Source organism: Aptenodytes patagonicus, chromosome 2 (genome assembly GCF_965638725.1).
Source record: "Aptenodytes patagonicus chromosome 2, bAptPat1.pri.cur, whole genome shotgun sequence".
In the NCBI taxonomy this organism is placed as follows: domain Eukaryota; kingdom Metazoa; phylum Chordata; class Aves; order Sphenisciformes; family Spheniscidae; genus Aptenodytes; species Aptenodytes patagonicus.
In genome coordinates this window covers 41,100,972-41,116,658 of record NC_134950.1, presented here as the reverse complement: position 1 = coordinate 41,116,658, position 15,687 = coordinate 41,100,972, and the positions used below count along the sequence as shown (strand labels likewise).

Sequence of the window (15,687 nt, the reverse complement as noted above, 5' to 3'; positions counted from 1 at the left end):
GGGGGGAAGGGGGGGGGGGGGGGAAGAGAGAGAGACAGCAGTTAGGTGGAAAGAGGAAACTGTAAAAGGAGGATCTGTGAAAGACATCTCATGTCACAGACAGCAGTCTTTACAGGAATGCTAATTAGGAAATAGAAAGATGTTAAGAAATTTGAATCTTTCAAAGTACAGACTATAATTTGGACAATAAACATGCACAATATTATGCCAAAAACTTAAAAAAAGGCGGCAGCTTTGCTTTCCCTTCTTCCTAGTCCTAAAACCAAATCCATTTATGTTCAGTTTTCTTGCCGCAGCATTTACCTTTAGACAGTTTTTTTAACAGTAATCCTCCACGACTTAAAATCATCCAATTTGCCTTTTTTTTTTTAAACCATCATGTTCAAATTTGAGAGCTTGCAACTGATAGCTGAGAATAACATTTAAAAGCAAACAGTATTTAAACAAACTTGTCACAGACATACTGTTAAGGATAACATTTATTCTACCATGCAGAATTTTGATTTTGCTTAGAAGTGAGGACTCTAATTGCTGGGGGGACTGTTTTGCAGTTTGTTTGCTTGTTTGGTTTTTTTTAACATGCTTCTCAATCATTTTTTTCTATGATATATATTCTACATGATATACTTGATCCTCAGGAATTAATTCCAAAGCTGAGGATATACAGAACACTAGATAAAAATTAAGGTAGCCAGTATAAAAGGTGTATGTATTGTTACATAGAAAATCTAAAGCAGACTAAAGACAGCTAAAGTAGAGATGGCCAGAGCAGCGAAGAAAGAGCTCGTCACTTCTAAACTCTCTGATACCAGGAGCTGTTATCTTGGGCTACAAGACCCACTGATCTAACCGGTGTTTGTAAAATACAAATAAGCCATGATTAATGCTCTCTTTTTCCTCCTGTTGTTTTGTATTAAAATCCACTGTTTTACAGTTGTTATTAAATAACATTTCAACTTTTCCATTCTGGGAAAAGTACAACAGAATGATCAAGCAATGACAAACGCCAATTATTGGTAAGCTTTAAAGCGGGAGAGGGAGGAATTTCCCCCACTTCTAACCAGACCAAACCTTCGTTTGTGTCAGAAGGAGAAGCAGAAAAGTGGGCTAAGGGTGAAGACATTGTTGAGACATAAAATTAAGTGAACATGTTGCACATGCAGACTACAAAGCATTATTAGGTGCCGGTTAATGAAACATTCAAGATAGAGGAGTTCATGGCAGAGACATTTAACACATTTCAACACGTTTTTCTTACAGCACATAGTGAAAGTATCAATGATAATTCTGAGGAAACTTCCAAGTCCATGATGTTCCACATCCTTGTACCTGGATGTCCAGAACCTCTACTTGAGTGACCAGCCATTCTCTTTAATTTTTCACTGGATAGCCCAAAGGTTTAAAAATGACAGATTGAATCCAGGAGGCAATCAAGGTATTATAAATATCCCTCTCCAACTTCTTCCATGGCTTAGTTCTATAAAAATTAAATTTTATAGACTTAACTTTATGCACATTAGTCAGTCATCATTCTAATTTGCTTTCAAAATTTGGACCAAGCAAGATGCAAAGACATAAACCAAAGTAAGTATATTTTACTGAAGAAAGAAATCTCAATTTAAGAATGGAAACCTGAATCTAAAAAAAAAAGAAAAAAAAATCTCTATGTTATAAACACAGAATTATAAACACTTGTATCATTCTATTCTGTTGGAATCTGGCATTAAAAAAAAAGAAAAAAAAAGAAAACACCACTCACAAAAGACCCCAGGCTTTAGACAGCATTTCTGTAAGCACGTGAAGAACCATATAGATGCCCCTATTCTTCCACTAAGTTAAAAATAAGACTCTTGGGCAATTATCTTTATAAAATATAACATGGAGTATAGCAGCATATTTTCTTTGAAAAGATTAGGACACCAAAGGGAACCACAGAAACTGAAAGAATACATCTTATAGTCTTTACCATAAAAACCACCAAACAACAAAACCCCAAATCCTTTCTTTACAATTCTTTACAAAAACTATCCAAGATTAATATAATGGCCTTTGAATCGAAGGGTTCAAAAAAAAAAAAAAAAAGACACTTCAGCTTGAGTTACAGAAAGTAACACATTATTTCATGTATTTATGTTTTTTTTTCTTAGAAAGAGTTAAAATTAAAAAAAACCCAAACTAATACTCAAACTGTTTTTGGTCTTCATTCATCCCCATAATCAAGAAGAACTGCTTTCAAAGTAAAACTCACGTACTGATAATATAAGCCCACATAAGCATGGTAAGAAGTGGTGAAAATGGTGACAAAAATGGAACTGCCCAATCAGGTAGCCATACCATGCTAAATCAGTCTCACGGGAAATAACTATTTTATTTCAAGAGAAGTCTAAACATTACAATTGAAATCAAACAGTAATCGAGGGAGTCAAAATCTTTATCTATTCAACAGTGTTACCGTAACCAAATGGGGCAGAGGGCTTGCCTACATTCATTTAACAAGACAAAGCCTTTTTTCTCCTGCAAACATCTTTTACGAGAATGAGCATGTGCAAGCTTTTAATATTTGAAGGTGCTACAATTGAACATGAGAAAAATAGGTAAGAACATGAAGCTTATCCTAAACAGTTGTACCATACAAAAGCATTCTTTTAACTCCTATTTTATCACCACAGATTTTCTGAATGTGCAATCTTTGTACATCTACTTGCAAACATCTTTTTCTACTATAGGTAAACCAGGGGAAAAAAACTTGGTTTACAGAAGCTTGGATTCTACTGTTTACTACCCTTTGTTTGTTGATACACTAGGTCAGGTTTTTTCCATTTTCTGCATAGCCAGACTACTCTGAACTAAATGCACAAGAATGATATATTGATGACTTTCTGTAGCTGCAGTCCCAAAATTGTACTAACCCCTGCAGCAATTTAGGTAGAATTTCTCAGGATATTGTTGCTTGTTAAAAAGGACTGAAGTATAAAAAATGGCTCGGCTCCAAAGATTCTATCACAACAGACACTGGTACTCCCTATACATGCATTTTTTTGTAATACTACTAAAGCCACTGTTTCTCTGTACTCGGTTCTCAAGTACAGAGGTATAACACTCCTCCTGAGAAGAGTAACTTCCTTCAAAGAACAATCAGAGTGAGGTGGACAAAAAGTGGGAAGAGAACTACTGATAACAGCAGCCCTCAAAGGAGCAGATTAAGAAGCCTCTCTTCCCATTACCAAAAGGAATTCAGTAAACAGAACCTCACAAATACCAGTGAAAAAGAAAGAATCTGCAAGATAACTGCAGACTAGCTTCAACGAGTTTGCATTTCCACCCTGGATAATTTTTTTTTTTTATAAATGGATACAAAACTAACTCAACAAATATTTGGGGTTGGTTGGCTGGTTGGGTTTTAGGTGGTGTGTTCCCCCCCCCTTACTTGGGGAGGGGGCGTGGGGAAGAGGGGAAGAATGCACTGCTTGCACATAGTTTTTAAAATTACACAAATACCTCAAGAGAATTTAATCATCAAACCTCCTTTGATTTCGACAAATAAAAAGAACAGACCCTATCATACCTTATACATACAAAAAATAAAATAATAAATTTTAATTCTTCTATTTAGGTGTGCCCAAGCAGTACAGAAAACTACTAAGTTATCAGCTACTAAACCATTCTTTCAAATATAAAATAAACTCACACTAGTAGAAGCATTTCTCAAAATTAAATTAACTTAAAAATATATTTATCATTAATATGCAAATTAAATCTTTAAATTTGTACTGAAAACTAAAGATTATGGAAGTGGACAACATTAAACCACTGTACATGCCACATTTCAATATACAGTAGTTTAGTAATAGCTAAAGAACAGAAAAGAAAAAAGCATATGACTTCCTAGCACTAAACATCAAACAGTAGTATCTCCTTTTTAAGTCAGTATTAAATTAGCAGAGAAACCACTTGCTTTTATGGTAGGCTGACCGAGAGAAAAATCCCAGAAAGTAACAAGTCTTCAAACACAGCATATGTACTAACAAAATCCTCACAAATAAAATATAAAAGGAGATATGCATTCAATATTTAGAAAGTTACCCTAATGCAGTTGAATACAGGCTTACTATCTGTTTTTCTTTACTACAAAGACTTAATTCTGGAAGACAAATTCCTCAAGAGGGAATCTAGTCTTCCAGTTTCTGCATCAATGAAATAATTTCAGTCTGCATAGTGGTGTTCATTTTTTAGTTCATATTAAATGTTAAATACAAACAAGCACAATAATATACTGGGAACTTCAGTTAATATTACAAGCTAGTTATTAGAAAAAACTTATTTTTGTATTCATAATTTTTATCAGTCATGTAACTTCTCAAAATTTACCATTTTCTTTGTACTGCAGAAAATATTCTTAAACTTAAATGAGATTAAATCATATTTCTAAGCAAGTATTCAAAAAGAATAAAAATAACTTTTGATCTGTGACCTTCTAATGTCACATTTGAAGTATAAGGTTTAAATGCATGATAAGACAAGCTTATAATAGAAACACTGTCATGTACTGGCAGAATTCCCAGCTATATCAACTTGCATAAAACAGAGATGTAACAAAGCAGCAGCATGTTTCTGGCTACCACCTTGGCAATCTGAATCCAAATAATATGACCCACAAAAGATTGATATCCACTTTCTATACACTACATAATAGACAGAGAAAGATGAGGATTATAACTATACAAAGTATTATCTTATTCACCATTTATAATTAACACACAATCTGTAGCTCTGAAGTCACTCGGAGCACAGGAGATTCTTTGGAGTGCCTCTCACATTCACACCACTGCAAACTGGTTCAGTAATCTTGATTGCATGAGTTTTCTTTAACCATGAAGGGATTAAACAAATGAACCCCCCAAAAAGACTTGCTTATTTCTGCAAACATAAGTGGGGAAAAATAAACTGATGATAAACTGATTTGATGGAGTATGAGTTTCAAATAGCAAGCCATAACATCCTAATTAGGGACATGGTTTAGTGGTGGACTTGGCAGTGCTAGGTTAACGGTTGGACTCGATGATCTTAAAGGTCTTTTCCAACCTAAACGATTCTATGCTTCTATGATTCTAATATATTATTGATATACTATTGATAACTTTGACTAGTTTGAGACACTCCACTTTGCCCTTGTCTCCCTTACTATGCTGGGGTTTTTTGTTGTTTTGTTTATTTGTTTAACTTGCTAGGTTTGTGTGCTCAGAATAGGTTTACATTTGAACAAATCAATTAAAAGAAAACTAAAAACTTTCTAACATCAGGTATGCAAGAATTACGTCTCCAATGCTTGATTGTGAAGCTAGAAGTAGGTAGAAGGGCAATATCACGAAGCATGTCTAGTGATTGAAATTTCTCTTTGAAGATACATCGTGAGCAGAAAGACATTCCCCCAAACTACAAGGAACAAAAACCTAAACCCAGTGTTTCAACATCAAAGAAGAAAAATCCATGTCATGTAGGATTTCTGAAGGGCAAAGAAAGTGAACAGACTTGTGGAGAACTCGGAATAGAGGAAAGACAGTACAAAAATACACTAAACAGTCATCTAAGTAGTACAAAGACCTGCTGGAAGTCATTTTAAAATGGACCTAGCTTAACATGTTAACATAAACAATGTTTTAACTCTTGAAGCATCTTAAGACCTGCATCTGAGAAATTTATTAATAATCACAACCATCTTTTCAACAGTCGATACAGCAGCATCCACAACCTAACTTCAAAATCATCCTGTAAGTAACTAAATGCTTTCCACTTACATTGGTATACTAGAAGAACACAACTTGCTACAAGTTGCACACACAATCCTCCAACTTGCATTAAGAAAAAAAACCCACCACAATTAAATCGATTTAAGTTCTTCAATTAGGAAAAAACAGAAATAGTTTTGACATTAAACAACAATGAAACATGAATATGACAACTGAATTATATAATTATTCCACCTGTGTTTGTACTTGCCTAGCAATACTTTAGCATCTTCCACATCAAAATCTCCGTCTCCATCAGCATCGTATATCCCAAGCTTGCCTAGAAATGCAAAGAGAGGAAGAAGAAAGAATCAGGGATCCAGCAGTTTGTTTCCAGCACAGCGCTTTCAACATGCAATTGTTGACTGTCAGTGCTAGGTTGTTACCCACCCCCCCCTTTTTTTTTTTTTTTAAATGTTTTAGCCGTACTCTTCTTAACCATATTTTACATTTCCTGGAAAATATTACAAATATTTTAAGTTCCTTTCTGCATTTGCTAGACTTCAGACTGAACACAAGTTAGTCTTTTTCCCCCACACATTTATTTTGGTGCTTGCAGGTTTAAAACAAACCTGTAATTAAGTGATGTGCTTTATGTGAACATGCTTTGCTCAGAATAAAATTTAAGTTCACAAGGAACATTCAACATGTTTGAGGGAAAAGAAATAATAAAACAAGAATTAATCAAATAATCACCGTTTGTTTTCTGATTATATGCTTCTTGCCATTCTAAATTCTCAGGAAAAAAAAGATAAGTATATAATTTTTAGTGCCAAGTTAATAGAAGGTAAGCAACCTACTTCCTGGACAAAGGAAAAACGTTCATCATTTTATTAACAACTGTGTAACATTCACTGCAGACAAAAAAGTTGTCCATCATTTTATAGGTGACTATAGGTGAATACATCAGACTTCTCACTTTTATTTTTGGAACTGCAGCTCTGCCAGCTCTAAGTATAAGCAAAAGGAGAACCCACTTACTATTCAAAAAGAATTTTTAGCATAGAATCATGGTATCCAGGATTAGAAGTGTCCTGGGATCACTGAGTAGAGAGCTATCTAACTAGTTTTGATAAAATTCAGACATAACTTTTAATAGGATTGAAATTCTGCACGCTGTTTGCAGAAGAACTCTAAGTCCTTATAGTTTGCCAGTTTATTATTACATTTGTCATTCTCTAAATGGAGGCAGAACTTGACTGCCATTAAAATAAATGAAATACAGTTCTTAATATGGTACTTAGAAAATTAGAAAACAGTTACGTGGAAAAAAAGTTCAGACTTGGATCTGGAACAGACAAAAATAAGGCCATCACCATCATACAGAAGCAATCAATTAGAAAGGATCTTTATTGGTTTATGGTTAAACACAACAGACCGGTGGAATAAATGTAATTCTCTAGAAATAAGAATTGTATCATCTTCAAAACCATGAAGAATGAGACAGATGAGAAACGACTGAGTTTCGTGCCATTGTAGAAGAATAGTAATTCTCTAAAAAATTAAAAACAAAAAAGTAAACCAAAATTTTTAGTCAAGGGACTGTAAAGCAATCTTATTTCTCTAATATCCTACCTTGTAGGACCTCTGACAAGTTATAACGGAAATCCTTTGCTTTGGCTGCATGCATGGTAAAAATATAGAAACCATTATTTGCATCACTAGACCAAATTAAGTTTCAAACCAGAAGCTTCTCTTAAAATCAGTCCAGATCAAAAAAGCATGTACCAACAGACTTGTAAAGCTGTAAAGCTTGCAAAAGTGTGTGCTGAAGCCTACAAGATGTGGGACAATAGCTCTACCTATGGACATACATCTTGAAACTTGAGACATTAATTTTCACCCTTAGATATTATATTAACAATACTCTCTTAACATTGTCATATTGAGATGCAATTATCACCATTATAAGCTTAAAACTGAGGTCATGCAACAGCTCATTCACGAGAGGATGATTGATCAGGTGTCCTGACTCTATAGGCAACACAGTCCATCAGAGGAGTGGTAACATTAGCTGCCCGCTTTCAACCACTGCTGCAAGTTTCTGAGAGCTTAAACTGAAACAATGCATATTCAGCTGACATTTCAAATGAACTGCAGCATACATGTTACAAAGAAATCCAGACCTATCCTTGGAGATTTCTTCAATTCTTTAATAAATGCAGTATGTTAATAACCTTTTCCATTCTTATGAGAATCCCATTTTAACATCATAATAGAGTTCAGCATTAAAATGGACTTTTTGAACTACATTGCCTATTCTTATCATGTAGGTCATTTGCAAATACCACAGTAGACAATTCAGCTATCTAGAAATTTAAAACAGCCTCCATTTACTGTATATCATAATAATTATTAGAAGCATCTTAAGATTTAAAATTCTTACCTAGAACTTCTTCATAATCTACAAGTTCAAACCAGACAACTGCTACTGATGTCCAAACTCCCAGCAAAGCAATTACCATAAACCAGGTGAAAAATGAGCTTCCAGAGAGGCCTTCTTTCTTTCCATTCTTGCTTCCTCCATGTTTAGTCTCTGTTAAAGTAAGGCAAACAAGTAGGGAAAATGGATTCATATAAGAGTTAGAAAATTATGATTGAGGCTATAATTGTAAATCTTGTTTCTTATGACTACACAGAATGCAAGACATTGGAGTAAAACTTTTTTTACTAGGGGTTTGTTTGTTTGTTTGTTTTTAACTTCACCACTGTTACTTGCTTTTCATATCACTGAATTACGATGGGAAGCTCAATGATTACCTAAGTAGAAGTCCTATAACCAACCAAACACCAAAAACCCACATGTAATTTGTCTTAACAACTTAGTTGGAAATCCCCCCTTCCTCCCCTTTAGTGTATATTTATACAGAGCTTAACATTTTTGGGATGCTTTGCATTTGTGCCAACAGTTCTCAAACTGCCACCAGAGGGCAATATGACCAGCAGAAACAGTTTGGAAGAAAAGTGTTTCTTCTGTAGCAAGTTTCAAAGCTAGTTGAAATAGCTCACGGAATCAACATGAAAATTAAATAGCCTAAGAAGCCTAAAATCTAAACCATATTAAAGGTAAGACTCCAAGATCAGACACTCTACAAACTAAAAATATCTTCCCTGTTGCTTAGAGTCAAGCAGAGAGATTCACTACATGCTGAATACCTTTAGACTTCCAGTTCCATGGAACATAAAGGTAAAACAATGACACAGAGACTTAATGCAAATCACAGCTTCATTTATAACCACATGTATGGAAAGTAAGCGTATATAAAAAAAATACAGTAGTTAAAAACAAACCACTGGGAAAAGAAAGTCCTCAACCTAGCATATGGGTAGGGGGTTTCAAATGGGCATCACCACTAGAGAACACAAATTGCTTGGTCCATTGCTTTAGGACCATTTTAGGAAAAGAGTCATATATGTAGTAAATAAATGGGCATCCAAGAAGATGCCTGTGGCCCTTCTCCAAAGCTGAAGGTCTGCTCTTCTGCCTCCTGATACTACTTCTGCAAGGCTGGCACTTGGCCACAGTTTCACGTCTACCAGCCTATTCCACTTCACTCCCTTCTAAGCACCAGCCTTTGCCCGTTCAGCCACATTCAGTCCTAGTTATTAAAGTAAAACTATTTCTAACAGATTTTGAAATACTCAAGGAACTTTGTCATGAATATTGTGATAATATAATACGGCGGGGAGTTAACTTTATCATACTAACTGCAAGTAATGTTTGATGTATTTATCAACACTGATAATAGAAAAAGACAAAAAAAACTCTCAACAGCTAAATATCAACATGATTTTTTTTTAGAATAAAATGGAATAGCTCTGAAAGATGAGTAATGAGAGACTGGTGACTTATTTCTGTAATAGATATTATACAGAAGTACGTTCAGACCCTGCTTGCCATCAGGTTCGCAGCTGTAATAAACTAACCTTTTATTACATTCATTGTGCTATATACTGAGCTCAGACCAATAAAAAAAAAAAAACAACTGACTCACCTCAGCTCTTAGTCAGCTCAGCATTTTATTGAAAAAAAAAAATTATTTTATTAAGACTACTCTGTACAAAGATCAAATACCAACTATTTAGTTTCTTTTCTATATTAAGCAAAAAGTTGCCTTGGTATAGGCTGTCCAATAATATTCAGAGAGAAACTGAGACAACTTAGCCTCACATCAGGCATGAATCGTTTGCTACTGCACAGTACCCTAATTATGTATGTGCAAGGTCCGTATACATAACTCATCATAACATCACTCTTGTGGGAAAGATGTACAGGTAGCCTGAAAATAGAGGCAAAGACAAGCAGCATGTGCCAGTACATTCAGAAATATGATCAACTGTATGTGAAAATTATTTAACGTACTCTTGAGCTGGAAATGTTAATATTCGGAAATAAACAATTATACTATGTAACAGCAGAACTTTGCTACTCCTGTTTTCCACTGTAGTCAAGGGAAGCTCTGTACGTATTTAAAATGAAACCTTAAGGCTAAAAACATTTTAAATGATTCCAGGTTACAGTTTGGTTCTAGAGAAAACCAGGTATTGGAAGAGGCAAACAGAAAAGAGAATCTTACTGTATTTCACACTTACTAATTTACCTTACTGTTTTCTACTGTTTACTGCTAGTTCCCTCTGAAGAAAGGGGCTTTACTTATTAGAAGAACAGGAAAATGAAAAAAAAAAAAAAAAGACATTCAAGTAATCAAGCACAGCTGTTCATATTTTTTCCAGTCTAAAAGACTGTTTCATGCAAATCCCTCAAAAACAGATTCTGCTATAAAAATATCATTCATGACAGTCACAAAGACAGATTCTTATGCTGTGGCCTCCTATCTTATAGAAAAATTATTTTCAAAACTCTTGAAAAATTCTGCTAAGAATTCAACCATGGCAGCTTGATCAGGCAACACTTTAATACAAATGGAAGTTACGTAACATAAAATTTACCTATGGTCTGCACAGATAACCCTATGCATAGGGTCAGGACAAAACATTGCAAGGACTGATGCTGGCTCAGAGCTCATTCCAAAGAGTTAATTCTCAATTCAGGACCTTTCCCTGCACATGCTGCCAGACATGTCAGAAGTAGGTCACTTGCCATATCTGGTAAGCCTGTGCTTACACCACCAGATGTCTTTATGCAGACATCAGAAAGTCTTAAATCGCGATCTATTTCTCAACGGCAAATCTTTAAAAGTCCTATACTTCACCCACCCCGCATTAAGAGTCATGCCTAGATAAAAATGTATGAAAACCTTTTTCCTTTTACTTTAGCTTACATTAAAGACACCTAGTAATTTCACATACTCCAAAAATAACTTTAAAGTCAGATATTTGAAGACAAAACAATGTCTCATGTTAATGTGTGCTCTACTCAAGCAAAAACTGAGTTACAATTAACCACCTGCCATAAACTCATTAAATACCTCTACTCCAGAGAACATTTAATCAAAGAGAACAGAGCCAGCCTGTAATGCAGACTAGAACAGCAAACTGGCTAGAAAACACCAACATACCACAGTAAGCCAGTTATTTTGCTGATTACAAAATCAGACATAGCTAGTATTTGCAACTACGCATTTTCTATTTGCTCACAAAAAGGTTAGGATTATACCTGTGTCGTCAGCCATAACATTAGTGCTCGATTTCCACAGACAAAGCGAGTGTGTCGATATCTCCAAAATTAACGTTGAAGGCAGAATAAGAAACAATTTATCCTCACTGTAGTCTTGCAACAGGAGCAAACAAGTTTCCTAAAGCCAGCTCAGCTGGAACACGAAACTGGACCCAAGAGAAACCTCTCCTCCAAATCTATTTTTAGAGCAGTTATCCTCAGGGGCCAAACGCTTTTCAGAACTCATATGGCAATCTAGTTCTGACGACAATCAAATTCACTTACTCCTCCTAACAGAGCATCCTGGGTAGTTGATCCTTTCCCCTCCCCTTAATCCTCCAACATCAAACACAGCAGCGAATGAAACTGAGCGTGTTGTACTGTAGTATTTTTGCTGCAATGTATGCCTCAGTGCCTGAGCTCTAAGGACATTAAATCCATCAGCATAAGCTGAAACACAAGTCTGGACACAAAGCTTGCCTGCTTGCATTTGTTAAGTTGGCCCTCGCCCAAGAACTTTCTCCATGTTGGCACTCTTCTACCAGGCTTCCCGGTAGAGACTGCTCATTTGAAACTTGCTAACTACTTTAAGAATAAAAGACAGCTAATTTCTAAAATGTAGTTTTGAGTCTTATAAGAGTTACTTGAAATCAACCACACACATTCTTGCCACAGAATTTTCAGATCAGAACTGTTCCCCTGGTACACCTCATATTTGCTTCTAGCAGACCCAAAGGAGGGTTACTGATAGTTTTGCCAAAGCAAAGCCTGTTTCCCTAGAGTGCAATACACCACATGCCATAAAGGTAAACCAGGCAAAATTTCTATTGCGTATTTGTTAAAAGCAGCAGAGGTGTTGTTAAAAGTAGCAGAGGGATCTGGACAGGCTGGATCGATGGGCCCAGGCCAACTGTATGAGGTTCAACAAGGCCAAGTGCCGGGTCCTGCACTTCGGCCACAACAACCCCATGCAACGCTACAGGCTTGGGGAAGAGTGGCTGGAAAGCTGCCCAGCAGAAAAGGACCTGGGGGTGCTCGTTGACAGCCGGCTGAATACGAGCCAGCAGTGTGCCTAGGTGGCCAAGGCAGCCAATAGCATCCTGGCCTGTATCAGAAATAGTGTGGCCAGCAGGGGTAGGGAAGTGATCGTGCCCCTGTACTCGGCACTGGTGAGGCCGCACCTCGAATACTGTGTTCAGTTTTGGGCCCCTCACTACAAGAAAGACATTGAGGTGCTGCAGTGTGTCCAGAGAAGGGCAACGAGGCTGGTGAAGGGTCTGGAGAACAAGTCTTATGAGGAGCGGCTGAGGGAACTGGGGTTGTTTAGCCTGGAGAAAAGGAGGCTCAGGGGAGACCTCATCGCTCTCTACAACTACCTGACAGGAGGTTGTAGCGAGGTGGGTGTCAGTCTCTTCTCCCAAGTAACTAGCGATAGGACAAGAGGAAATGGCCTCAAGTTGCGCCAGGGGAGGTTTAGATTGGACGTGAGGAAAACGTCTTTACTGAAAGAGTGGTTAGACATTGGAAGAGGCTGCCCAGGGAAGTGGTTGAGTCCCCACCCCTGGAAGTATTTAAAAGACGTGTAGATGGGGCGCTTCGGAACATGGTTTAGTGGTGGACTTGGCAGTGCTAGGTTAACGGTTGGACTCGATGATCTTAAAGGTCTTTTCCAACCTAAACGATTCTATGATTCTATGATTTTGCTTTGTTGCCCTCCTTTTCCAGAAAGGACTAACACTAACTCATCTCACTCACCCCTTCTTTAAAATCTGACAATAGTCATGCTACCTGTACAATTTAAAGCTAACACAAATGATTAACGATCAAGATACCCTCTTCTTCTTAAGGACCAGAAAAGGAAGAAAAAAAACCCCACTAATACACTATTCAACTTATTTACAACTTCAGTTTTAGCAAACTATTCTCTTCTCACTGCATTTGAAACAAAAGCCAGCTCCTTTTGGGTGGGAGGAAGACAGAAACAAACTCATGTCTCATTAACAGTAACCCTAATAAAAACTTCAGGATCTAGCACTCTGCCCTTCCTCCCCAATGCTTCTTTAAATAACATAGCCATCAGGTAGATGGAGTGAACAGCAGAATGTTACAGCTACTTTGAAAAACAGCATATACCTCCTGTGGTTTTAATATCCAGCAACCAATTCCCAAATGCACTTCCCAATAGCTCAAGGGAGGAAAAAAGTGAGAAGTAACACCCAACTGAGTTTAAGACTTTTCAAATGGATATAAAGAAACTACAGGCAGTTGATTCTGCAACTAGTGTCTTTCAGCTATTTTTAAAGCCACTTGAATTCATCAAACAGAACAGGTGCTTTAAGAAAGACCTCCTGACTAGTACCTTTCAGCAACTTAAGTGATGCATAAGCAATTCAGAGCAAGATAGGAGGAAAATATAAACAAAGGGTAGAAGTCACCAAATATACAGAGAAATCAACAGCTTACTAAGGGAAATAATTGTACGTGCAATTATACGTGGTCTATTGCATATAAAACCCATATTGTTTTGACAGGCATTCTATTAGGCAATTTGTTGCAACTTCACTTCGGCTGCACCTGCATTTGCAGATACTGGATCTTACTACAAGTGGATTCATAGGGCATACAACTGATGCTGAGAACTTGAAGTCCATATTATACATATTTTGGGGAGATTGCTCCAAACTAGATCTTACCTGGCTGAATGCCCATAAGTGGTTGCAGCATACCTTTCTGTTTCATTTCATTCAAACCTGAGTAAGTCTATTCAGGGAAAACAGCACAATGAATAAAAGGAAAGTGAGTGGAGACACTCAAGAAATAAATTTCAAATGTACACTCCCAATCTGAACTAACACACATATGTTGACCTTTAATCAAGAACCCACAGCCTTATCTTGTGCCTTTTAAACATCAGTTGATTGCATGAACATGTATTACCAAGAAATGACAAACATCTTCCTTCCTGAAAGGGAAGGCTACAGCTAAAATGCAGAAACTCTTCAGACTCATCAAAAGGAAGATGGACCAAAGGGCCACAAAACTGATCACACACCCCATGAACAACATACGTTAATGCACACCTTGAAGAATACAGCTTACACATGTATCTCTCTGAATGCTATAGTTCAAAATACCAGACAACATAATTTTGGTTAGTTTTGTGAAAGACAAAAGTTAAGTTCAATAGATATGTATTTAAAATACAATTCAAGATTGGGATAGCTAAGTCAACAGCACAGACTTCTTGCGAGGTCTCATTCTACTGTGTTCAAATGCTGTGACTACAGGTTTGTCTGTTAGTTCTTTTTTGAAGCAACTCAAATTGCTTCACTAACACTCAAAATTATTATTCTTCACCTCACTTGTGTAACTCTTTCACATTTAAAAACTATTTTCAAGTTAGTTTTGCTACAACTATGCACTCCATGCTATTTTAGTTAATTTTAGAAAAGCATAATTGACAATCAAGACTAGCAGCATTAATTCCACCTGTAGATCACTACCAAAGTGCAAGCAAAGAAGCTTAGAGGAAAAAAAAAGTCAACTACGAACACAAAAATAAAGGCAGGCTTCAAAGCATCAAGCTAAGCTTTTGTAATGTGTATAATTATTTCCCACAAAGGTGCTTTAGGAAGTAATGTGGAAGCAATTATGGATTATCACATGAAGAGAAGGGCGCACACCAGCAGGCAGTTACTAGAAATTAGAAAAACACAGTTAAAAGGAAAACAACAAAACACTAACTTCAGAGGTATCTAAAAATAGCATTTCAGAAGTAAAAATTATCAATCAGCTAGACCATAGGGTGACTTTAAGACAAGCTCATTTTAAAAGCAAAATGCAGAGTGATAAAAAGCAGTTATGGGAGAGAAGTAAAAAACTAAAATATGTTACAACAGAACCGTCCTACCACCAATATAGCTGAACTAGTAGCAGTGTAAAGACAGAAAGCAACCTCTCTTGCATGAGCATGGCCTTCTACCACTTGACATTTTTGCCAAATTATCTTCTCCAATATGATTAACAATAAAACAACTGTTGCAAGCCATTCTCACTAATAAAATTGCAGTTAATTATTTTAAACAGTTTTTACACAAAGGGTTTTTTTGGGTGGGGTCAGTAACAAGCATTTTGAGTAAAATATCTATTAAAAGCAAGTTTACGGCATTCTCTGTTGATACTATTTTCCCCCCGCCTATTAAAATACGAGATTCCCCCCCCCCCTACTGTGAGGCAGGTCACGTGTGTATATATACACAGACTTTTTGTGATATGTATTTTAAA

At 36.4% G+C, this 15,687-nt stretch overlaps 1 protein-coding gene across 9 annotated transcripts in view; it reads right to left on the bottom strand.

The window, feature by feature from the left end:
- Positions 1–15,687, bottom strand: part of ASPH (aspartate beta-hydroxylase) — a 118,438-nt gene that overhangs the window by 91,350 nt on the left and 11,401 nt on the right. For 4 of the 9 annotated variants that reach the window (XM_076329645.1, XM_076329647.1, XM_076329652.1 and 1 more), the window contains 3 exons: positions 8,173–8,322; positions 7,362–7,406; positions 5,998–6,066 (listed from right to left, as the gene is read on the bottom strand). In XM_076329645.1, coding sequence (XP_076185760.1) covers positions 5,998–6,066; positions 7,362–7,406; positions 8,173–8,322 — 264 coding nt within the window. Of the gene's footprint in view, positions 1–5,997; positions 6,067–7,361; positions 7,407–8,172; positions 8,323–11,403; positions 11,685–14,096; positions 14,164–15,687 lie in introns of those variants that run through there. The other 5 variants (XM_076329648.1, XM_076329650.1, XM_076329654.1 and 2 more) reach the window with 5 other exon arrangements.